The sequence below is a fragment of the Culex quinquefasciatus genome, chromosome 2 (assembly GCF_015732765.1).
Source record: "Culex quinquefasciatus strain JHB chromosome 2, VPISU_Cqui_1.0_pri_paternal, whole genome shotgun sequence".
Classification (NCBI taxonomy): Eukaryota; Metazoa; Arthropoda; class Insecta; order Diptera; family Culicidae; genus Culex; species Culex quinquefasciatus.
The window spans coordinates 107,392,013-107,417,941 of NC_051862.1; the positions used below are offsets into that span (position 1 = coordinate 107,392,013).

General features: G+C 41.8%; 1 protein-coding gene, 1 long non-coding RNA gene and 1 pseudogene across 2 annotated transcripts; 1 reads left to right on the forward strand and 2 right to left on the reverse strand.

The window, feature by feature from the left end:
• Positions 1–4,279: 4,279 nt before the first annotated feature.
• Positions 4,280–11,133, reverse strand: LOC119766803. The gene is made up of 2 exons (XM_038252666.1): positions 11,023–11,133; positions 4,280–4,676 (listed from the first exon to the last, which is right to left on the reverse strand). The coding sequence occupies exons 1-2, from the start codon at positions 11,061–11,063 to the stop codon at positions 4,397–4,399; spliced, it is 321 nt and encodes a 106-aa protein (XP_038108594.1). The 5' UTR covers positions 11,064–11,133; the 3' UTR covers positions 4,280–4,396.
• A 4,513-nt stretch (positions 11,134–15,646) lies between these two features.
• LOC119766807 lies at positions 15,647–16,163 on the forward strand. Its single transcript, XR_005277145.1, has 2 exons — positions 15,647–15,929; positions 16,007–16,163. It is a non-coding gene; the product is annotated as an uncharacterized LOC119766807 (long non-coding RNA).
• Positions 16,164–23,579: 7,416 nt separating this feature from the next.
• On the reverse strand, positions 23,580–25,467 carry LOC119766190 (annotated as a pseudogene).
• Between the last annotated feature and the right edge of the window lie 462 nt (positions 25,468–25,929).

The following is a 25,929-nucleotide window of genomic DNA, read 5'->3' on the forward strand; positions in this document are numbered from 1 at the left end:
ACGACGACGACAAAAGTCCAAGCAGAGAAACAGCGCGCGCTTGTAGGTAAACAGAACGCGTCGTTACCACGAAACTTACTTTTTATTCTCTTGTTAGTATTCTTCAGGGGGCAACCATAAATTGACCCGAGCAGGGGTAAATAACACGGGAATACCAAATTTTGGTATTACTTGGGCAAATAACAGCGACCAAAATGTGCCCTTGGTTGCCCAGTAATAGATGGTAAAATACCATGAAATCATACCAAAAGCTTGTATGTGGAAGGGCACAACAATACCAAACCATGTTATTCCAAAGGTAAAATAATACCACAAAATAAAATCATTTCAATACCAAGTTGGGGTCTTCTGGATTTTTGAACATTGCTTGAATACCAAAACTTGGTATTGTCATGGTTTTAATTTTAGGTATTCCGCGCCCTTGGAAAATCATATTTTGGTATTCCTGTGGTCTTCCACAAACATGATATTGGTATGATTTCATGGTATTTTACCATCTATTACTGGGCAACCAAGAGCACATTTTGGTCGCTGGTATTTGCACAAGTAATACCAAAATTTGCTATTTTCATACCATTTTTAGTGCAGCAGTTGTAGTTAGTGAAAAAACGTAAATGATCCTTATGCAACACCCAAATCTACTCACCTGATGATTCCATGTTGTTTTTAGTGATATTCTTCACCACACCGAATGCATTTGTCATTTTTTTTTTTTGAAATTAAATATGTCTTTATTGAACTTTCTTATAATAATTACATTTCTTTTACATGCTAAGTGGTATGGCCTAATGCTCTTCATCTTTGTTATATTTTTCGTTTTATTATTAACTGATCATATTTATTTTATTTACTTCAAATTGTTTTACATAATTGCATTGAATTGAATACACTTGGGTAAAAAAGAAAAAAAATCACTTTAACAACTAATCCTAACTTAAAACTAAAAAAATAGATCCATTGAAATATTCAAAATCACTAGAACGAGTAAACTACGAACTGTATTTTAAGATGAATGCTCCAAGAGTTCTTACTTGTTCCTGGCGAGTTTTGCAACCACGAAGTGTTGTTGTCATCTCGATGAAAATGTTCAAAAGTTCTTGTGGTGAAAACAGGTCACTACTGCCTTCACCCGTTGATGCTGATTGGTTTTCCCTCGGTTGCTGACTGAAGCCTGGAGGTGTTGTATTCTCTGCAACTCTTTGCCGCTGATTCAACGGCAATGGCTGCAGATTTGGAACCACTCGAACAGATCCTGCTCCAGGTGACGCCAAAGCAGGAAAATCCAAATCCGTGTATGCTGGTGGTGTTTTGCGACGATTTGGTTGGTGTCTCGTCGTCGCTTGCTGGCGAATTTTTACAAACTCAGCACGTTTTGGGCAGCTCCGATTCTTGGTAGAATGGTCGCCACCGCAATTGAAGCATTTCGCTTCGATGTTCTCGTTGATTGTTTCGCAAGCTTGAGTTTTGTGCTCACCTCCGCAGGTTGCACAACGACTCTTGATGAAACATTTCCTTCCACCATGTCCAAACTGCAAACAGTTCGAACACTGTGTCACGTCACGGTGCACTGGACGATAACGTTCCCAAGTCACGATGATGTTGAAAATTGCCCGAACTGCTTTCAGCTCAGACGGCGTTGTCGATCCTTTCTCGAAATGAACCAGGTACAGTTGATCACGATACTTGATGTCCTTGTTGTGTCTCGTCATCTTGAAGACTTCGATCACGTTCAACTTAAGATTTTTTAGCTCTTCTTTCAGCACACTCACATCCATGTCGAACAGGCCACGGAGGACCTGTTTCATGGGGCGTTTACCTGGATCGTCATGGCTGTAGTATTCAATCTTGGTGTTGTTCAGGAAATCCCGAACGTAGTTGTAATCCTTTCTGGTAGGTAGCAGAATTTTGAGTCCATCAGCACACAAGCGAATGGAAGCTCGTAAAGCACCAGATTTGATAAACCCGGTCAGCCACTTTCGCACCGAATCCGATGACGATGTTTTCACAAAAATGGGTGGCAACTTTTCCCGTCGTTCAAATTCTTCCTTCTCGCTCACGTCCACAGGGAGGGTAGCGAACTGGTTTCCAGACGAATTTTGAGCGTCCTTGCTCAAACTGCCTGGCTTTGCAGGTAGCGCTTCGGCATTCTTAGCTTCTTCAAATCTGCCGATCCTGCTGGTGAGGACCGCCTCTTTTTCTTGCCGTGAGGCATTTTTGCACTTTTAAGCACTTTTCAGGAGCTAATATCCAGGAGAACCTCACTGATTGGTGGTCCACAAATGAATGAGCATTTGTCATTGATGAACGGCTGTACTTGAAGTTCTTGAAGCTTCTGAAAAATAACATGATTGAAAAATAAGTATTATTAAAATGAAACTGGATTGAAATTCACCAAAATTCAATAATCTGTTGATTGACTCGTTTTTCAAAGTATTTGGTTATCCCAACTTAGAGAAATTTCAACGTTTTTGAAAAAAATATTAGTGGGTATATCACAAAAACAAATTTAATCAGCTTTAACATTTTTGGGTTTCAAGTCATTTTAGCGCAAAATTAATTATCTCGTCAAAAATTTTAAAAAAATCCATAGTTTCAGAGAAAATTGATGAAACCTTTCAATACCAAAATAATACCAAAATATGGCATCCTGACTTAGAAAATTTTCCACAATTTCAAGTCATTTCTCTAGGGCTAGGGGGTATATCAGAAATGTTTAAAATCAAGTTTGAAATTTTCGGTTTTCAATGAAAGCATTCGCTTTGAGACATCATTTTAGCGCAAAATTAATTATTTTGTCAAAATTGGTCAACATTTTCCCATAGTTTCAGAGGAAATTGATAAAACACCTTAATACCAAAATAATACCAAAATGTGCCATCCTGACTTAGAAAATTTTCCACAATTTTAAGTCATTTCTGTAGGGGGTATATCAAAAATGTTTAAAATCAAGTTTGAAATTTCCAGTTTTCAATGAAAGCATTCGCTTTGAGACATCATTTTAGCGCAAAATTAATTATTTTGTCAAAATTGGTCAAAACTTTCCCATAGTTTCAGAGGAATTTGATAAAATACTGTAATACCAAAATAATACCAAAATGTGGTGTTCGACCATTGACAAATTCTGCAATTTTGCAATATCAAAACAATACCTTAAATTGGTATGATACCACATTTTGCTCTTGCATAATCCTTAAGACAAATTTTGAAGGGTCCAGGAATACCAAAATTTGGTGTTGATACCAGAGAAAGGTATTATTACGCATTTCCCTTGTTATTTACCCATGCTCGGGGAACACAGCGATTATCCCTTTGTAGTGTAACAAATATCACCTACGTTATGTGAACTCGACCCCCTTTGCAGCTAGCCGCGCAAAAATGGTCAGTTTTGGGCGCTAATAACTTCGCGGGAAAAAATCCTAAAAATATGGTGTCTTCGAGAAAGTTGTTCTAAATTTAATGAAGGTTCTACATTTGAGAAATGGTATGAATCTGATAACTATGGCGCCTTCCACAGGTAAAAAAGTAAAACAGTTGCTTTTCTCCATACATTTTGACGATTTTTCCCATACAAACTTTAAGCGATTGGAGGGAGGGGTTCCCGTGGTCAGAATGAGCTCAAATTTGGAATTTAGCCTAGTGATGGGTCAATCTTTGATTTCAGGGGGTAGCCCCAAAAAAGTCCGGATTTGGACCACCCTAATACTTATCCATCTAATCCAGGTCTTTAAGCGAAGATGGCGTTCGAATGATGAACGCCCGAAATGTCAAAATCGCGCAGTAGCACCAACATTAGAAAAATATATGGCTGTCATGCCATGGCACACTTGTTCCGTAATGTTGGTACCACTGCGTGATTTTGACATTTCGGGCGTTCACCATTCGAACGCCATCTTCGCTTAAAACCTCGATACAATGCTGAAAGAACAGTACACTCAGCCAAAAATGTTATATCAGCCATAAGGATGCCATATAGATTTTTCCATAAGCAAACCTTATAAATTTTATTGGATCGTTGAATGAATTATTTTCCATAAGCAAATCTTATAAATTTTATGTATGAGCGATTTTTGCTTTCATAAGAAAAACTTATGAACATTAAATATGATAAACACACAGTTTTTGGTTTTTATACAGTTATCTTATAAATGTGATATTTGTGTTGTTGTTTAAATTAAAACTTAATTAATGATTGAACATAAATATATTAGTTTATTTCACAAAAGTTACATTATTTAATAAGTCATTGGTAGAAAAAGTAGCATTTTGATAATTTCGCTGGAAGTCAACGCGATCCTTCAGCTTTCTGAACAAGTTCACCTTGGTCATGCTAGTGTTCGACATTCCGCTATGAATCTTCTTGATCGTTTGCTTTTGCTGATCCAGGGCTTCACACAGGTCATTCAGCACCGCCGAGTACAGCACGGCGTATTCCTCTACGGCGTTCGAATGGATTTCGATCGGCTCCAGCGGCTGCCTGCCAGCCTCGGCCAGGGTCAACTGGAACTTCTTTTGCTCCTAATCGATAAGCATCGTGATGAAGGTACCCGGTTTCCAGCACAACTTGTTCGCCCGGTCCGGCCAATTTACGTGTTGATGTGGCGCGGCATGTTGACGAGATGACCACGTCGATGTCGTCAATGTCAATACCGCAACCCACAGCGTCCGTACGGATGATGCTGGAAGAGGAAGTTGCTTACATATTTCATATAAAAAAGTATGAGCATGAGCATGAGCATGAGAGATCACCCATGGTTGCCCCTCCGTTGCTGAACAGAACCGTAATATCCTTTCAGCACTACTGATTATAGGCTTCGACGATCTAGTGGTGTTTCCCTTATTAACAGCATGTATGAATGCGCTGAAAAGATAAAACACCATGATTGCTAAAGCTAGATCAGTTGCGAATAGGTAACAGTCATTGGCCACCAACGGCGCCCGCCATGTCAGTTTGTAGACCTCGATTTTAAGGGACGGGAATGTTAGTTAGCGCAGGTTGCTACTAGGGCAGCTGATTTACTCTGTGCTTACACCCCACGAGCGCCAGGAACCTGAAAACTTGTTAGTAGGATAGGGTGTTTGGTCAGGATTCATCATAGAAGATGATGATGCGACCCAAAATCATAGTGTTTGTTGAAAGATGTTATATATTATTCTCAAGGCAAACAATCGGATCCCACATTGACTGGGCAGCCCGCCGGTGGTTCGCTGGCGGACCGCCAAACCGCTCTGGCGATCCACCAGCGTTTGATTTGGCGGACCACGGGCGACCCGCTGGCGGATAAAATTTGCAACAATTTGGCGCACGATCAGTTTTTTTTATCGTGACGTTGGTCCGCCAGCGACTCGCCCCGGGGTCGCCCAGGTTTGCCTTGAAATGTTTCACCCGCCGTTCATCCGCCCCACATACGCCGTTTTGTATGGTTCAACCGCCCCTATAGGATGGTCCGCCAGCGGGTCGCCCTCGATACACCTCCCATAGAAAGTTCAACCGCCTAAAAAGCCCCAACCGCCTTGGCTCGCCCTTGATGCGCCTCTCATATACGGTTCCGCCGCCCCTGTAGGTTAGTTCGCCAGCGGGTCGCCCTTGATACGCCCCCATATAAAGTTCATCCGCCCAAAAGCCCCAACCGCCTTGGCTCGCCCTTGATGCGCCTTTCATATACGGTTCAGCCGCCCCTGTAGGTTGGTTCGCCAGCGGATCGCCCCGATCCGCCCCTATATAAAGTTCATCCGCCCAAAACGCCCCAACCGCCTTGGCTCGCCCTTGATGCGCCTTTCATATACGGTTCAGCCGCCCCTGTAGGTTGGTTCGCCAGCGGATCGCCCCCGATCCGCCCCTATATAAAGTTCATCCGCCCAAAACGCCCCAACCGCCTTGGCTCGCCCTTGATGCGCCTTTCATATACGGTTCAGCCGCCCCTGTAGGTTGGTTCGCCAGCGGGTCGCCCTTGATACGCCCCCCATATAAAGTTCATCCGCCCAAAAAGCCCCAACCGCTTTGGCCCGCCCTCGATTCGCCTTTCATACATATTTCATCCGCCCAAGCAGAATACCCGTTCAGGTTCCTTCAGGATTCTGATAGTGTTTTTTCAAGTTCGTCTGAATCTGAAAAAAAAAACACAAAGTGCCTTATATAGAAATGCAGATCTTTGTAGATTCATGTGTGCTGAAATTTAGAAATAAAACAAAAATATGAAAAAAAACATAATTTTCAACATAATTTTGTTCTCAATAAATCTTACGTGCGTTGTTAGTTCACTGAGGTGAAATGATGAAAAAATAAAGAAACAAAATAATATATTGATAAGCAAACTTGTTGCGAAGATTTTCCATTTCCTGCAAATAAAAACAATTCTTTAACTAATTCTTAAAAACTAAATTATTTAAAATGTTCATGTATTATTGGTAATTACATATAAACAGGCAACGCATTGAATGTTAACAATTCATACTCTAATCTAATCAAACACAAGCGCAGCTAATCCGAAGAAAGTATCCTAGTAGATTACACCCCATGTTCTTACTTTGTTGACAGGTAGAGCAGTGGGCAAGAGTAAGGCATTTTCTGTGACGGGTACTTTTTTTCTGGCAGTTGATTGGGTTTGACGCAAGCAGATGAACTGAGCTCACTGTGTGTTTACTCTCGCTAAAGAACAGTCGAAATAAAACTTATTTTCCGTCCTATCTACAACAATCCTGGTTTTTTTCACTGTTCTGGCTGTGGTGGCCAAGAGGTTATGGGCCCAGGCGACAGGAAGTTGTAGAAGAAGGAGGATTTAGTGTGGAGCTTGGTGACGAAGGAAATTGCTGGAAGTTTACGAAGGAAGTTGCCGGAAGGATGGAAGGTGCGAAATTCGGGTTCACGAGGTTGAGTTACGACAATTATGAAACCTGGAAGCGGCGCGCGAGACAGTTTTGACGCGGGAGGGACTCTGGAGCTATGTTGTCGGCGATGCGAAGGCAGAGGTGAAGAAATCTCCCGAGTGGGCGGCCAAAGACGATCTGGCACTGCAAACCATCGGCTACCTGGTGGATGATGCGCTGCAGAGGGAGATTGAGGAAGCTGCTACGGCGAAGGAAGCTTGGGAAATGCTGCGGAAATACTTTGTGAAGGATTCTTCGGTCGGGAAGGTGGCGCTGATCAAACGGCTTTCGAAGATGGAGCTAGCTGAAGGAGGTGACGTTCGGGAGTTTTTGCTGAACATGGAGGAGCTTTTCGAGAAAATGGGTAACGTTGGCATTCGAATGGACGAGGATCTCAAGGCTTGTTTTGTCTTGGCAAATTTGCCCGATTCGTTCGACAGCACCGTGTCGTCGATTCATGGTCGGATGGAAGTTCTTTCGATGATGTTTGTAAAGACGAAGCTTATGGAGGAGTACGACCGCCGGAAGAACAAAATCGAGACGGAGTCGGAGAAGGCCATGGTAGTTCGAAGTGCTGCGAAGGACAAGCGGTACACTGGACCGAGCCGGCTGTGTTACGCGTGTAGCAGTCCCGACCACCTGATGCGAGATTGTGACTTGCTGAAGAAAGTACGAGCTGAAGACGAACGATCGAAGTCTGGCGGGAAGCAGAACAGAGCATTGTCTGCTACTGTGGAGGAGGAGAGTGGATCTTTTTCAGGAGAGATATGCTTGGCGGCGATACAGGAGGAGACAACGGAGGATTGGTATCTGGATTCAGGAGCTTCTGTGCATATGACTGGTCGTGGAGATCTTTTGGATCAAGCTAAACTAACACCGATTACATGCGTAAAGTTTGCGGACGGCCAAGTGTTGCAGTCAGCTGGCAAAGGAGAGGTCAATCTACGCACACGGAATGGCAATGGCTACGCAAGAGGAGTTAAGCTGGTGGATGTGAAGTATGTTCCCGGACTTACGGTGAATCTAGTGTCAGTGTCCGCGATTGTAGCTAAAGGATTTGAAGTTGTTTTCCGAAAGAACGATTGTTGCGTAGTGAAAGATGGTAAAGTGATGTTAGTAGCAGAGAATGTGGGGAAATTGTACAAGCTCAATTGAGTAAAGCCTTAGAGGTTAGGTTGCTGTACTCTTGTGGAGGAGTGTTGACAGGTAGAGCAGTGGGCAAGAGTAAGGCATTTTCTGTGACGGGTACTTTTTTTTCTGGCAGTTGATTGGGTTTGACGCAAGCAGATGAACTGAGCTCACTGTGTGTTTACTCTCGCTAAAGAACAGTCGAAATAAAACTTATTTTCCGTCCTATCTACAACAATCCTGGTTTTTTCACTGTTCCGGCTGTGGTGGCCAAGATACTTGTCATTCAATTTGATCATATATTGTATGGAGAAATGGTAGATATGAATATTAAAAATAAATCTTACAGTGGAAAGATAAATACAAAAAGCAGTAATTTTAAAGATGATTCCGGGAAGCTGCAAAACAAACAACTATAATTAAAAAGACAAATGCTCCAGATGGTCCCATTGCTGAAAGAAAAGGAATAGGATAAGGAAAGATATAAACATTTAAATAAATCATCTAGTGAATAGATAAATGTAGGCATTAAAATTGAAGAAGATTTCCGGAAGCTGGAAGAAAGATAATTATATTTTAAAGTAAAATTCTTCAGATGGTTCCATTGCTATTTCAGTAACTGTCGTTAGTTCATGAAATTTGATAATATATGGTATGGAGGAATGGTAGAAAAAAGGACAAGGAATAGGAATGATATAAACATTCAAATAAATCAAATGAAGAATAGATAAATACATATAAGCAGTTCATTTATAAATGATCCAGGAAGCTGTAAAAAAAATTAAACACAATTTTAAATGATATTGTTGCCGCTGAACTGATAATTGAAAATAATTGAAATTACTTCTTACCCACGTCCTGCATCATGCACACCTAAAAAACGTCAAGCAAAAGAAAGACAAAAATCGCTGCTGCACCACTAATTGCTTCCACTGCTGGCACTGAACCCGCAACATTTGGAGTGTTAACATTCACACAAAAAAACACATTAACATTAATTGAGTAAACATTGGCACAAAATCCGCTTTGTAAATGCCACCTCGATACCCTTCAAGAGGTTTCCTGGGAAAGATATACTTTTACCAAAATGTACACCAAATTTCCATACAAACATACAAAAAGAACAAATCAAATCATAACAACAATGAAACATATCAAATTCTAAGTATTCCAAATGATTGCACATCTGCCAACAATATTTATAAGGGTGTCACATAAATTACACCAACAATAACGATTCTTGCAAAACAACCTTCAATCACTATTTCAAACGCACTTTCAACTGTTTGTTTACATAAGTAAACAATCTAAACAACACAACACTTCTCCCAACACAAACTTAACCACGAAAATCAGCAGCCGCCGATTAAATAACAACACCCACCGAAGCTCGTTGGAAACTGACTGAAATGTCAAATTCGAGATAAATTCCTTCAGATGCAAACCGCCACGGCAATCAGCCTTTGGCTCGCCGCGGAGATTGAGGGGCGAACGATATTGAAACATTTCAGCGATCAGTTTGAACCGCCCAGGCGATGCGCCCATGGCACGCCAAGGCGGATGGAGGGCGGACGAAATTGAAAAATTTCAAATGTCAAATTTCAACCGCCCAGGCGGCTCGCCCTCGGCCCGCCAGGGCGGTTCTAGGGCGGACCACACGATCAGTAACGGCCGCCGATGCGTAACGTCCGCACTGAGTAAATGTGGGATGCTGCGGATGAGACATTTCCCGTTTATTGGTTGTTAAATTTAAAATGAAATGGTCTAGTCTTTGACAGCCGGCTGTGGAAAGATAGAACCAACATCATTTGTAATTAAAGAATGAAGGATTAAACAATGTAACTTTTAACTTGAGATGATTTTACGAGTTTTAAATGATTGATGTTTAGTGAGGTACTGATTAACGGTGCGAACGACCAGTTTCGATGTGTATCGAGCTGAAATGGTATGATAGGGTGTTGATAGGGTCAAATCAAACTGGCTAGCTGTCATCGGGACAGCCAAAGCCAGCCGCACCTTCACACGCACACACGCACGCCAAAAAAACGAAAAACACACCGACGGCGGACGCGAAAATTCTACGACCCTACGGAAAGGAATCGCAAATCTGACTGGCTCAACTGTCATCGAGACAGCCAAAGCCAGCCGCACCTTCACACGCACACGCGCACGCCAAAAAAATGAATAACACACCGACGGCGGACGCGAAAATTCTACGACCCTACGGAAAGGAATCGCAAATCTGACTGGCTCAACTGTCATCGAGACAGCCAAAGCCAGCCGCACCTTCACACGCACACACGCACGCCAAAAAAACGAAAAACACACCGACGGCGGACGCGAAAATTCTACGACCCTACGGAAAGGAATCGCAAATCTGACTGGCTCAACTGTCATCGAGACAGCCAAAGCCAACCGCACCTTCACACGCACACGCGCACGCCAAAAAAACGAAAAACACACCGACGGCGGACGCGAAAATTCTACGATCCTACGGAAAGGAATCGCAAATCTGACTGGCTCTACTGTCATCGAGACAGCCAAAGCCAGCCGCACCTTCACACGCACACACGCACGCCAAAAAAACGAAAAACACACCAACGGCGGACGCGAAAATTCTACGACCCTACGGAAAGGAATCGCAAATCTGACTGGCTCAACTGTCATCGAGACAGCCAAAGCCAACCGCACCTTCACACGCACACGCGCACGCCAAAAAAACGAAAAACACACCGACGGCGGACGCGAAAATTCTACGACCCTACGGAAAGGATTCGCAAATCTGACTGGCTCAACTGTCATTGAGACAGCCAAAGCCAGCCGCACCTTCACACGCACACACGCACGCCAAAAAAACGAAAAACACACCGACGGCGGACGCGAAAATTCTACGACCCTACGGAAAGGAATCGCAAATCTGACTGGCTCAACTGTCATCGAGACAGCCAAAGCCAGCCGCACCTTCACACGCACACGCGCACGCCAAAAAATGAATCATATTTCATATTAAAAGTATCTCAAAAAACTCACCCATTAACCTTTCTCAACGCGAACCGACTCAGCACGAACATCCTTGAACGACGAGGACCACTCCTCGATGACCAGCACGGTGCCTCGATGACCAGCACGGAGCCTTCGATCGAATTGTCCCTGCTTAGCCCATGTTGTTCGATTGGCGTCGATTCCTGGAAGTCCTTGCCTTTGTCCAGGTACGCCTGGTCTCTGCAGCAGGGAAAACATTTACTTATCCTGTTAAGCAAAGCAAAGCAAATTAATAGCAAAGCAAAACGTAAAAACTCAAAATTTAGTTAAAAACCTGCAATCTGCTGAAGGCCGCTTCTCCACTTGATTAATGTTGCCCGCCATACTAATTTCTGGTTCATAAGGTTGGCCATATGATATTTTCACATAAATAATTTTAATGAATGCCATTGTAGTGTTTTTTGGTCGCATTTTCTTTTTAATTTTTAATTTTCAGAAACCGTTCAAAATACATCCGTTCGTTCTATGCTCAAACACCAGACTGCCTCGTTCAACACGAACGCTTACAACCCGATTTCTCTTCTCTCACACACGCTCGCTAGTTTCTGCTGTCTTCTCACTCATTTTCTCTTTTTATGGCGTTCTGATCAAATTAACCCTCGCTTTACCATTTATTTATTTTATTGTTTAAAAGAAGATTATTCATTTCACATATTTTATTTTATTATTATTTATATTTGCCCTGTCCATTCCCTACATCCTCTCCTACCTCTACTCTCTATATTTTAATGCTATGTGATATCACTTGAAGCATTTATACAAAAAGGTTACTATTTGAATTAGCATAGTGTAACCATTTATATTATTTAATAAAAAAAATTACAAGTACAATCAGCTAAGAAAGTTGCAGTTTTCTTTATTTGCATAGTTGGAGACACAATCTAAAAAAAAAAATTTAAACTTTGTTGTAAAACATCTTGTTGACAAGTCTTTAGAATTGTCCTGTACAGTTTTCTTTTTTTTTGTGGAAGTGAACGAAAAATGATATCGATTATTCCTGGGAAAATTAGCGTAGTGGCTTATGCAATTAATCCATTCTTTTTAGCAAAAATATACATTGTAATCCGAAATATTCACTAATTTAATTTTTTATCACGGTTCCATATCATGTACCTTGGGTCCACGGCGCCCTTGGCGAAGCATCAATTTGGCGCCCTCCAAATTTTCATCATTTTGATATGTTTACTTGAATTTTCAGCGGAGTTTTAATAATATAATTGTAATTGATGAAATAAATATAACAGCTAAAAAATCCAACCACAGTTTAATTCTTTGGAGAATATTCAAATTAATGTTTTATTATTTTTAAACCATTTCAATCGTTTAAAGGATATACTATTGGTTTCCAATACAGATAGTAACGAAAAGTTGCTTTAGGATTAATGTTGACTGAAAAAAGGCAGAGTGTTGTTTAATCTTTTTAAGCAGAATTTGATCTGACCTAGCTTAAATTTCATGGTATCAGCAAACAATTTTCCTGAATCCCTGAAAAAATAGTTCAACTGATTAGAAAATGGATTCCTTTTGAAACTTGTTTTTGGGCGGATTCCTTTTGAAACTATTTTTTTCAATTTTTTTTTTGAAAACAATATTTCTCTTCTCTATGACTATGTTTTTTGATTGATGTAAAATTCCTAAAAAAAATTTTTTTTTTAAATTCATAGCTTCAAACAAAGGCAATTAGATTTTACCTTTTTAACACATTGATTTTTTTTGTGTTTATTTTTAGACATCTAAAGTTTCTTAAAATCTATATATATATAAAATTTCGACGGTTTTGTTCGAACGCGAATCAGTTCAATACGGAAAGTCGGATCGGAGCGCTCTTTGCAACGTTGGGTTCGTATAAGCCCAAGGAAGGTTCTTACGCTAAAGAGTGACAACTTTGGCCACTCCGGAACCGATTCCGGAAGATCTGCTAATTGTATGCGAAAAGTTGCGTAAAATCAAATTTTGATCACAGGAGGCTAAAAACGTCAAGAAGGGAAAAAAATGACAAGACGAAGTTTGTCGGGGTTAGCTTGTTTTGTATAAAACCATTACACTCAAAAAGAGGGTGACGAGCGGGAATTCCCAAATTCAACTCTCGATTCCCGGGAAATTGAAAATCTCGAGAATAGTCACCCTCTACACTCAAAGCTTTTAGAACCGTTTGTGTAAATGTGAAAATTTAGGCGAAATTACACTGGATAGCCCAACACATGGAAAAAAATGACAAGACGAAGTTTGTCGGGGTTAGCTTGTTTTGTATAAAACCATTACACTCAAAAAGAGGGTGACGAGCGGGAATTCCCAAATTCAACTCTCGATTCCCGGGAAATTGAAAATCTCGAGAATAGTCACCCTCTACACTCAAAGCTTTTAGAACCGTTTGTGTAAATGTGAAAATTTAGGCGAAATTACACTGGATAGCCCAACACATGGAATCGATGAAATAAAGAAAAAAATGTATGTGAAAGATAAGCAACTTTATCCATTCCATTAAAACTTAACAAAACAAAAAATTTCAAGGAAAATGTTACAAACATTCTTCAAATTATTGTCCCTAGTAGCAAAATTAAGTGGAACTTTTCCCAAAAAATATTGCTTTTTTTCGGAGTTGGAATTTTGCTTTGGTTTAAATTCAAATGGGTAATGGTGTTTCTGCAAATCAAAATTTTCAAGAAATTGTATAATATTTTACTTTTACGACTAAAAGTTGGTGGGCATGCCAATCCAAGTAACTTTGTCGAGCAATTGAATACAAGCAGCATAGCAAACCAGTTTTTTAATATACCAATTCAGGAATATAATATATTTAGAGCAATTTATGTGCTCTTAAAAAACCAACATTTTTTTGTTGAAAAAAAATATTTTGCTAGAAATTTAACAAAAGTCAAAAGTCAAAAGTCAAATCAAGGGGACTACTCCAAATCAAAATATGAATTCTTCTTCCTCCCAGGGAGATCGACATTTCAGCTACCTCTCGAGGAATCTACCCTCTCGGGGAACTACTGCTCCTCCCAGGGAGATTGACATTTTCAATTTCCTCTCAAGGAATCTATCTTCTCGGGGACTACTACTCCTCTCAGGGAGATCGACTTTTCAGTTTCCTCTCAAAGAATCTGCCCTCTCTGGGGACTACTATTCCTCTCAGGGTGATCGACTTTTCAGTTTCCTCTCAAGGAATCTGCCCTCTCGGGGGATTTCTACTCCTCCCAGGGAGATCGACATGTTCAATTTCCTCTCAAGGAATCTTCCCTCTCGAGGGACTACTACTCCTCCCAGGGAGATCGACATTTTGAATTTCCTCTCAAGGAATCTAACCTCTCGGGGACTACTACTCCTCTCAGGAGATCGACTTTTCAGTTTCCCTCAAGGAATCTGTCCTCTCGGGGAACTACTACTCCTCCCAGGGAGATCGAGACAATCCAAAAAAAAACTTGAACTTCCTCTCAGGGAAAATGACAGTTTCACCTCCAAAATCGACGAAACATCCTACTCCGTATCTATTTTGCTCCTCTTGGTGAATTAAATCAATTCCTCTTGAGAAGGCTCAATAAAACAATCCACGGCACCAACACACGTACTCCTCCCTGGCCCTGGCATAAGTTACGACTTGTCCACTGGACGGCATTCCGGAAAACACAATCGACTCCAACAAAATGGCCGCCTTCACGCCAACAAACTGGATTATGCCGAACCGCACTGCACCAACACACGAGTTCCCCCAATCTTCGCGCTGGGACAAGTCACGACTTGATCACCGAACGGCACTCTGGAAAACCACAATCGACGCCAACAAAATGGCCGCCTCCAAGCCAACTAACCGGATTGAGCAAAATCTCATCTTTAACAAACATTAACTTTAACATAACTTATAACTTAAACAAACGCGTACAGTTCAACGTATGTACCGACATGCGCCACTGTAGTGTTTTTTGGTCGCATTTTCTTTTTAATTTTTAATTTTCAGAAACCGTTCAAAATACATCCGTTCGTTCTATGCTCAAACACCAGACTGCCTCGTTCAACACGAACGCTTACAACCCGATTTCTCTTTTCTCTCACACACGCTCGCTAGTTTCTGCTGTCTTCTCACTCATTTTCTCTTTTTATGGCGTTCTGATCAAATTAACCTTCGCTTTACCATTTATTTATATATTTTATTGTTTAAAAGAAGATTATTCATTTCACATATTTTATTTTATTATTATTTATATTTGCCCTGTCCATTCCCTACAGCCATAAGCCTACCATATAAATTGAATAAGATTTAGAAAAGTCATAATTTAAACTTATGGAATTCAAAAACGATTAACTTTTCACGGTTTATAAGGTACGCCATATGAATTTTAATAGATATTTTGGCTGAGTGTAATACTCGACCAAAAATTTAGGAATCAAAAGGTATGACGAATTTCTGTTTGACTTGAAAACGTTATTACAGAAATCGTAATTTGTTTTCGTGTTCCTGAGTAGTTAAAAATTTGCGTAATTATTTCAGCATTTTTCAAATGTAATTACATTTCTGCATTGCCAAATTGTTTCGATATTAGGTAACTTTACTACCCATTTATTGTGACAAATCAGACACACCTTATATATTCGAAGAACTTTGGTGCTCGTCTTGCTGGACGGTTGACAGCTTGAACTGACGTTTCATTGTGTTTGAAATTTTCACGCTTCAAACAAGTCGCTCTGTTTCTGCTGCTACTTTTTCATTTATAATCAGTTAATTTGCAAGTAAACGCAGAAAATTTGGTGAAAATGTGAAAAAAGCTTGCTGCTCTTCCCGCTGGCCCTGCGGAAGGCTAATTTGGCTGAGATTTTACAATTTAGCCATCTCCTAGTGGACTGAATCAACTGGCCCTCAATGTTCTCCGCCGTGAAATCATTTTGTTTCTTCGAAACAGGTACGAATAGTTGCTGCTGGTTGCTACAAAGTGTTGAGTAACAAATTTTTAAACAAATTTGTTTCTGTTTTTTTCAGGTTCATCAATCAACTCGGGAGTGCGAGAGCTCGAGCCTCGTTGCCGAGCCATGGATGGCGCCGCGAAAGTTATAAATTCTTGAATGTTCCGCCCTGAAGGATGCCCAACACAGGAAAAGAAAATAATTTGGAAATAAATAATGCTGTGTGGAAACGCGTCTTGTTCTTATAATTTCTCGAAGGGAACCATTTTTGGGCATGGGCACATCTCACTCATACAGGCGCAAAAGCAAGCTACTCGCACTAATACATCAACAAACTATAAGATGAATGAGTTCACTAATACAAGAAAACAAAGTATACATGTGTTGGTGTAAAAGTGGTTGAAAAAGCTCGAATATTTCTTGCGGGTTTCCCTCTAGTAGATTGTGCGTGATTTCTCACCTGTCCGTGCATGGAAGCATTTCCCACTTCTTTTGACATTTTGACATTTTGACAATATGACATTTTGACATTTTGAAATTTTGACATTTTGGCATTTTGACTGTTCGACAATTTGTCAATTTCTCAGGTGAGTTTTCAAAAAGCCGTAAGAGCCACCGTGACCTCTTACACTATCATTATCACACTAAATGACTTTATTCAAAAAAACTTTTACATTACAACAATCACTTCCCTAATGAACACAGTGTGTTCCTTGAAAGGGTTGTGATTAAAACTGGTAAAACTAGCAGATATTTAGAAGAAATTCAAGACATACAATCAAGTTACTAATTACTACACTGACATTTTCTAACGTACAATGTAACTCTCTAAATGGCTACGAATGTGACTCACTAGCAAGCTCACTAGCTTCCTTTTGAACTCACTCAGGGTTTGCGACTGTTTTAAATCTTCCGGCAAATTGTTATAGATATGAGGACCTCTCGTTAAGAATTCTTTCCTACCGGTTTCCGTCCTGAAGTCAGACTGTCGTAGGTGATGCGCTGTTCTGATAGGATACCGATGTTCAGCTGTCCTAAACTGTCAGTTGTGGTGAAGGTTTAAGTTTTTCACAGCCTTAAACATGACCGTAGCGATCCGTTGCGTGTACAGACCATTTATCGGGAGTATGTTGTGCTGCGGCATAGTATACAGCTCACGTGTTGGATGCAGGTAGTGTAATTTGTAGATTGATTTGATGCACCGATTTTGTTGGACTTGTAGTACTTTCAAATGTGTTTTGCAGCAGGTTCCCAAGCGGCAATTGCATATTGATAACGGCTTTGGATGAACGCATGGTACATTTTTAGCAACACATGTTGTGGTACAGACTTAGACAACTTCCTCAGAACTCCACTGAGTGCAGAGCACTTTGTGGCAACCTTTTCAACGTGTTCACTCCAAGACAATCGGTTATCGATATGCACTCCAAGGTACTTAAAGGTGGCTACTTCCTCGATTCGTTCTCCTCGTACTGTTAGCTCCGGATATGTTGGCAATTTCCTTTGGGAAAGCGAAACAGCATAAATTTTGTCTTACCGATGTTCAGGGCTAAAAGATTGTTTGTAAGGTAATCTTGGACCACCTCCATATCCTCTCGCATTTCTTCGACGACACGTGTAGGCGAAGCACTGGTGTAGGAGATTGCCGTATCAACAGCAAAGAGGCGGGGCATACCATGTAGCTTTAGGTTAGATAGATCGTTGACATACAGGAGAAACAGTAATGGACAAAAGACGCTGCCTTGGGGTACCCCACAACTGATCACACATTCGTCACTGAGCACGCCAGACACTACAACTTGTTGGGCACGTTCTTTCAGGAAGCTTGCCAACAGATAGTTAGGATGACCTCTTACTCCGTAACAATCAAGTTTTTTCAGCAGCATTTCATGGTTGATAGTGTCGAATGCTTTGGACAGATCCAGAAAAACAGCACCGGCAGAGAGCTTGCGATTACTGATAACTGATTATAAATGAAAAAGTAGCAGCAGAAACAGAGCGACTTGTTTGAAGCGTGAAAATTTCAAACACAATGAAACGTCAGTTCAAGCTGTCAACCGTCCAGCAAGACGAGCACCAAAGTTCTTCGAATATATAAGGAGTGTCTGATTTGTCACAATAAATGGGTAGTAAAGTTACCTAATATCGAAACAATTTGGCAATGCAAAATGTAATTACATTTGAAAAATGCTGAAATAATTACGCAAATTTTTAACTAATCAGGAACACGAAAACAAAATACGATTTCTGTAATAACGTTTTCAAGTCAAACAGAAATTCGTCATACCTTTGATTCCTAAATTTTTGGTCGAGTATTACTGTTCTTTCAGCATTGTATTAGATGGATAAGTATTGTAATATGATGCCTAAAGTATATTGTAATGATTTTTAATAAAATGTGACAACTTTCAAAATTACCAAAAGATATCTGTGGTAGGTTTAGTAATGGGGTACGGGCAGCAAAATTGCCACTTGGTTCGCACTTGTTCACGCCAAATCCCCCTGGTGGTAGTTTGTAGTTTTGAAGAACTAAATTTAAACCAACAGATGGCACCACCGTGACGTAAACAGTTACCGTATCGGGCAGTAACTCTGGATTTTTAATATTTTATTTGTAAACACTTATTTTTTACCTTGATGTTAAAATAAATAAGAGATAATGAACAAACTTGTGATTATAATAACATTTTTAAATTTCTTTAGCCTACAATTTTTAAAACAACCATCCCGGTTTTTTTGTTACATTTTTTTAGAACCGATTTACAGTGCGCAACGGTAGGACTTGTTGTTGTTTATGTTTTGGCAATGTTTTGGTATGATGGTGGCATGTTTGTGTACCGTGTGCATGTTCAAACGACGTACCGAATCACGGACATCGTGAGGAACCACCAGAACTAGAAAACACCTGAAGAGGAGGCGACGCACATTATCTATCCAGCGGACGATCCATTGCCGGAGGATTACGCCCGTTCCACATTCCGCACATTACGCTTTCTACGCTGCACGTGGAGTAACTCCAACTGTTGACCATCACGCCGGATTTCGAGAGGGACGGAAAGCTTCACGGATTTCAGTTGAGGACGTCGATTCCGAGGTGATTTTTCATCACAAGTACTTCCTGCTGGAGTACAAGTACTGCCAGAACGACCACCTGGCGAAATTGTTCGTGCCGATGTTTGAACCGTTGCCACCGCAGCACTTCCTGCGCATCGTTTTCCTACCGGTGGATTGTCGCTGAGACGCAACTTACGGTTTCGTTTCGCCACCTGATTCTACCGGAGAAAACCTTCCGCCGATGGAGCTGCTCGATTAGCAGCCGCTGCCGATAAGTGCCCTGCTCGAGCCACGTTTCGAAGAGCTGTACTCGGACCGGTTCTCGCAGTTTAATCCGATCCAGACGCAGGTCTTCAACGCAGTTTATAACAGTGAGGACAATGTATTTGTTGGGGTGTCAACCGAGTCGGGCAAGATGACGATTGCGGAATTTGCAGTGTTGCGCATTTTACAGCAGAGTCCCAGTCACGGAAGTGGTATAAGTGTCGAAACAAATAGGACACCGTTGATTACCTTACCTGAACGTCCCTGTACCGGCGACTCACCCAGAACCCCAATTACTACAAACTGCAGAGCGTTACATGATGATGGCATGATCGCGGCGTAGTACAGCATGTCGTTGAATCCAAGGCCTGCTGGAAATCATCTCGAGGACAACCATTTGATGAGCTTGGCCGCGCGGCTGCCAAACAAGCTGACCGGATCGAACGGAACCGCTCACAAGTATGTCATTGAATACTAAATATTCAATGTACTAAAACAGAACATCAATTTTGGACCATTTCCTCCCATTCAGATTCATCAAGACATACCTGCTGCTGTAGGCGCTCCTATCCCGCCGCACACAAGAGCAGGACAAAGCGTTTCCTTCGGTTATTGCCGATTGACAGTGTTCTGCTTTCGCACGATAGCAACGTTACGATCTATCCGATGTCCAAGGACTACGTGGACGCGATTCGAACTGGCTGTGTTTACCCCAATCAAGTGCATTGCTGGCGCCTCGATGCGTTAGTTGTGTTGTCCTCTGTACAGCAGCTGAATATGGCACGTGTACTGCTGGTTCATGTTGAGATACCTGGAGAGTCGTGCATTAGCATGGGTTCGCCAACGTCCGACAAAGATTCGGAACACGAGTATCCGGAAAGGGGTTCGAGCAGCAGCCGCAGCTCGAACTCCGCTGGACTGGAGTTCAGCGACGCATCGTGGTTGAGGAGCTCTCCTTCCGCCGGGAAGTGACGAAGGCCCGAAAGGATTACATTTTGTTCATTAAAAAAAAACAAAAGAAGAAAACAGCCTTGAGACACTCCCCCCCCCCTCCCATCCCTCTCTCTCCACGCTTATATCATTTTATTATTTAATATCAATATTTAACAAGTCAGCACACATGTAGGTTACGAAGATCGCGGCACGAATTATCAGCTTATCAGCAGCATCAGGAGGCAATTCAGTTCATGTTTGGTCGATCAGGAAGCTGAGCTCTTTGCAGTAATTGCTGAACTCATCGTCGAGCTTGAGGAAGTTGATGTCTGGCAGGAAGCTTCGCAGCAGGTCCAGAATGTAGTGGCCGGTAATCGTTTTCGAAGATTACCAGGACTGGTCCTGATCCATGCTCGTGGCATTTGGAACCTTTTTCCATTTATGCCCGTTTGAAAGCGGCGACGACTCGCCTTCCAGATGAGCAGCCTGATATTATGACGACGGTACGATATGCGACAAAAACGGCTTCGACTTGTCTTCTTCTTCATCGGCCTTAGCGGAATCGGTGCTAGGTGACATTCGAGCGAGTCATGGCCGATCATGACGACCATCAGGTTCATCTCCACCACCATACGCACCATGTCGAAGGCAATCTCCCGCAGGGTTGACTCCCGCAGAATGCTCTGCAATCAAATTGAATTAGTATATATTTTTAATTTTAACTACTTTCATTCAACTCACCAACTTGTTCTGCGCGCATAAAATCTGCTGGATTCGACAAGCTTCTCTGGACGCTCTGCTTGCGTTCGACCTCGTGTGCAGATTGCGGCACAGATTTTGATCAGAACGGTGTTCTCGAGGCACGAGTTGAATAGCAGCGTTAGCTTGTCTGAAACGAGCATCTCCGTGATGAGTTTCAGCGAGATCAGCAGGCCGTGCTTCTGTTGGTCGATGCTGTTGTACAAACAAAATGAGCTTTTGGGTGCAGTTGATGATTTCGCGAGCAACGCCCTCTTCATGAGTTCATCGTTGGGAGTCATATCGAGCTGGAAGAGCACGTCGTTGTCGCTGTGCGCTTCGTAGTTTTGGCACCGGCCTGTTGCTCGTCAACCTGGTAGATGGAGCGGCGAGTACTTTTAACACTTGGATGACCTGCTTGAAGTCGTTCTTGAGACGAATACTGAGGACTTTGTGGTCCGGTTCGGCACGCAGTTCAGGCCATACTTTTGTTTGTCCGGGCTGAGTGAGATATTGCGCATGTTTAGCTCGTCGAGGATAAAGTTCATGACGCATTTGATGTCGTCCAGATATTTTCTTTGCTCTGGTTGATGACGATGACCTTCGTCAACGAGTACTTGATGTGGACGATTCTACGATCGCGCATGTCACAGCCCACTTCAACGACGGCCTGCATCCGAGAAACGGCACGCTCAATCAGCGGGTTGATGTACTTGCTATTCAACTCATCTGGAAGTGCACACTTTCCTCGTTTAGCTGGCGCAACCGCTGGACCAAAAACTCCGTCAGGTAGGGCGTAAACGGCGCCATCATTTGCATAATGGCATCAACACGTCGTACAGCGTATCCTGTGTGGTGCGAGCTCTGTTGCCGTTTTCACACCAGCTCAAACTGTCAAAATTGCACCAGCGTTTCAAGGCTTTAAACGCTCATGGTATGGCAGATTTTCAAATCAAAATATATTTTTTCAACGTATTTTTTAAATTTTATTAGCCTCTTAATGAATTTTTATACTTATAAATTGGAAGTTGTCAGATTTGTTGCTTTGTTGATATGTCAAGCTTCGTGTGTTTACCGGGTTCGAGTTAGCTTTGAGCTTTTCAGATTGATATTCCAGAGTTTTTTTGAAAAGGACCAATAAACTATTGTCTTTCATATGTTTATAGGACCTAATCAAAAACTCTAAATTCTAAACCAACCAAAGAAATTATTTGAAAAATCGTTGTTTTGTGAGTTATTTTAATTTTGTTTAGTCTTTTGTAATTTGTGAATCAAATCTGGATTTGTTTCAGATTCTTGATGGCCGTGATCTGCGTTAAATGTGGTTTCAATTTTGCGAAATTCAATCAGTTGGAAATGATGGAGGAAAAAAACAACTTTTTGAAAACATTTTAATATGACCATAAATAAATTCATAGTTAATAAATTCAGCCCCTTTAAAACACATAAAAAAGTATGATAGAATTTACATGATATCACTACAATATCTGGCATACCATAATTTTCTATGTACCTTGACCATAACTGACAGCTCGCACGACCTAGAGCGTATCCAACTCGTGGTAGTAATCCTCCACGCCAAACCCAACACATACCAGTCGGTCAGCTGATCGATGAACTTGGTCAACCTCGGCACGACCATGTACAGATAGTATCAGCACAGAGAACAGATGTACATCTAGGCTCTAACTTGTGTGTAAACACTGTTGCACTAAAAAAATACGTTGCATACAATCTTGCATCAAAGAAATTAGAGTGTGCAGGATACGCTTGGTGGCGCCACCGTCGCGGCTGAGAATACTTGACTTAACAATGAAAAAAAGGCTCAATAATTCCGAAAGAAATAAATGTTAACCTCGTTTAAATAGAAAATTCCTTCTGTATAATTCCAGTTGACTAAAAATAATGCAAAAATGCATTAACATTAACGAAAACCTAACAGAAATTTCATTCAAAAATTATTTTTCAAGTGACAATTTAAAATAGTCCCTTTACAAATGTTATGTCCGATTTCGTTTTGTTCACCTTCTTTGGCGCGTAAAATTGCAACCCTCTGATGAAGGACAGTCAGACATTGGTCTGATGTCGTTCGTACAGAATGTTTTATGTAGTGATTAGATGGTCCAACGTTCTGCTACTGTAGGCCATCATGATTTTGGAAGTGGCGCTATCTAGGCGGATGGTGCACACCCTAGCTCTTTTCAACGTATTTTGGTTTGAATTTATACACACGTTTTTCAATGCTGTTTGTTCAATGATATACATCTGTTCTCTGTGGTATCAGCAGCGACTCCTTGAACGACGTAATCCACACGTCCATCACGTTCGTCGAGCGCTTGCTTGCGTGACGACCCGCGTCATATCGTTATACAATCTTGTCCTCCATCTCGAACCGATCAATGTTCTGCAACAGGAAGCGAAACGCGGCAGGAACACGTCCTTCATGATGTCCTTGACGCCGTCTTCCTTGAAGCTGAAAGCGACATCATTATTAGCAACTACTTCTGGAGAAACGCTCAAGATATCAAACTCACCGCAAATTCTCCGCGCGCACATCCGGTGAATTGATGAGGTACAGCCGCAGCGCGTCCGCCCCGTACTTGTGCACCATCACCATTCCGGTGCGTCGCGTGGCGTGCCGTCCTAGATCATGCTCGTTCTCATCCGAGCACACCGTACGCGTAAATCGAACCACCTAGAAGACCTTGCCGGGGGTATGCGTTCCTCGGAATCGATGTAATACAGCTGAGGACCGCGCTTGTCGTACCCGGCCAACATCATTCCCATGCTGATAAACATGCTCTTGTAGGTACACAATGTTGGACATGATCTTGCTGGTCGCGGCCACCGAAATGCGTTCCTTGTTGCGCAACTTTTAGATTCGGCACTCCTTGGCCAGCACCCAATCTCAGTACACACAATCGGCCGCACCACCCGCCAACGTTTCCAGCAGGTATTCGTTAATCTTGACAATCTTCTTCATCGTCTGTGAACCGATAAACTGACCGCCGGTGGCACGAGATCGACCGCCAGAATAACTTCACCCTGGAGCCGGAACCCGAGCGTCGTCGTTCCGTGATCAAAGTCCATTTTGATGCTGCTGGATTCGCCATCGGCCTGAAGTTTGGCCAGATTCTCCGCAGACTGCCGAATAGAAGAGAAAATACCCGGACAATGACTCGGATGTTAGCCAGTACGAACATAACCTCCTCCCGGTTCCGCTGCAAAACCTACCTTATGGAACGGTGGAACCGCTAGCGACAGACTGTTTCCCAGTTGTGGAGCCCATCGAAATGTCCCGCTGGTAGGATTGGTAGCCGCAAACGTCGGGAGAACCATTTTCCACCGAAAAATCACAAAAATATAAAATTTTCCTTCTGCTGAACAGCTCACACGGTTTGACGGACGATGTTTGACAGTTTGCTCTGACAGAAGTTGTCAAAAAGTTGGAGAGAGAGAGAAACAAGAGAGAAATGAGCATGGCGGCAGCTGTCACGCGAGTGGTAAACTGCATTTAAAATGTATGGGGGAAATCATTAAAAATTAATTATTTTGAATATAACTCAAAACTGAGGCTTGAAAAGACAGTTGCTTTGGAGAATTTGAACGGTGTGCGTCGCGGTCAACACGCCGGATTTTCGTTGCCGTTTCCGTCTTTGTTTGATTGTGTGTGTGTATTTCGACCCGGGTGATTTCGCGATGTTGACAGTTGCTTTGGAGAATTTGAACGGTGTGAGTCGCGGTCAACACGCCGGATTTTCGTTGCCGTTTTCGATTGTGTGGGTTTTTCGGTCCGGGCGGTTTCGCGTTTTCGCATTTTATTTGGTTTTATCTTTCCACAGCCGGCTGTCTAAGATTGAATCATTAATGCTAAACTCAACACCAAATAACCGGAAAAATCTCATCCGCATCCTCCGACTGTTTGCCTTGAGAATGCATAATACATCACACTATTAAACCAAATTTATTGATTATTGGGTCGCATCATCATCCTCTATGTTGAATCCTGGCCATTACCCTTACCCACTAACAAAATCCCAAGTAGAAGTAGTTTTCCGGCACACGTGGGGGTGTGGATATCGTATAGAACCCACCCTTGGTAGCAACCTGTGCTAACTAACATTCCCGTCCCAATCCCCCGAGATCTACAAACTGACATGGCGGGCGCCGTTGGTGGCCAATGACTGTTACCTATTTGCTTCAGATCTAGTTTTAATGATCTTGATGTTTTATCTTTTCAACGCATTCATACATGCTGTTGATAAGGGAAACACCATTAGATCGTTCAAGCGTATGGTCGGTTGTATTGATAGGATATTACGGTCCTGTTCAGCAACGGAGAAGGACAACCATGGGTGGTCTCTCATGCTCATGCTCATGCTCATGCTCAAAACTGAGGCTTGAAAAGTAGACGTAGTGATAGGTTATTTTTTTATCTACTACCAGGAGAAATTTTACCCGCCTCCCTTGCATGGTTTCGGAGATTTTTGGAAAAAACTGATTTTCCCCATATAAATTTTAATTTCTACCACTACTGTACAGCGCCATCTCTTAGAAAATTTTGCCTAGGCGGGTACCCCATTATCTTGACATTATTATTTTTGTAACTTCAAACTTTAAAATGCTCGGGATTGTTCATCTACACGTCCTTAAAGTGCCCCATACTTAAAATAAATGAAATTTTGTTTCATTTTCGAGAAAAACGAAAATTAGTGTAAGAGGTCACGGTGGCTCTTACGGCTTTTTGAAAACTTACCCGAGAAATTGACAAATTGTCGAACAGTCAAAATGTCAAAATGTCAAATTGTCAAATTGTCAAAATGTCAAAATGTCAAAATGTCAAAATGTCAAAATGGCAAAATGTCAAAATGTCAAAGAAGTGGGAAATGCTTCCATGCACGGACAGTGAGAAATCACGCAATCTACGAGAGGGAAACCCGCAAGAAATATTCGAGCTTTTTCAACCACTTTTACACCAACACATACTTTGTTTTCTTGTATTAGTGAACT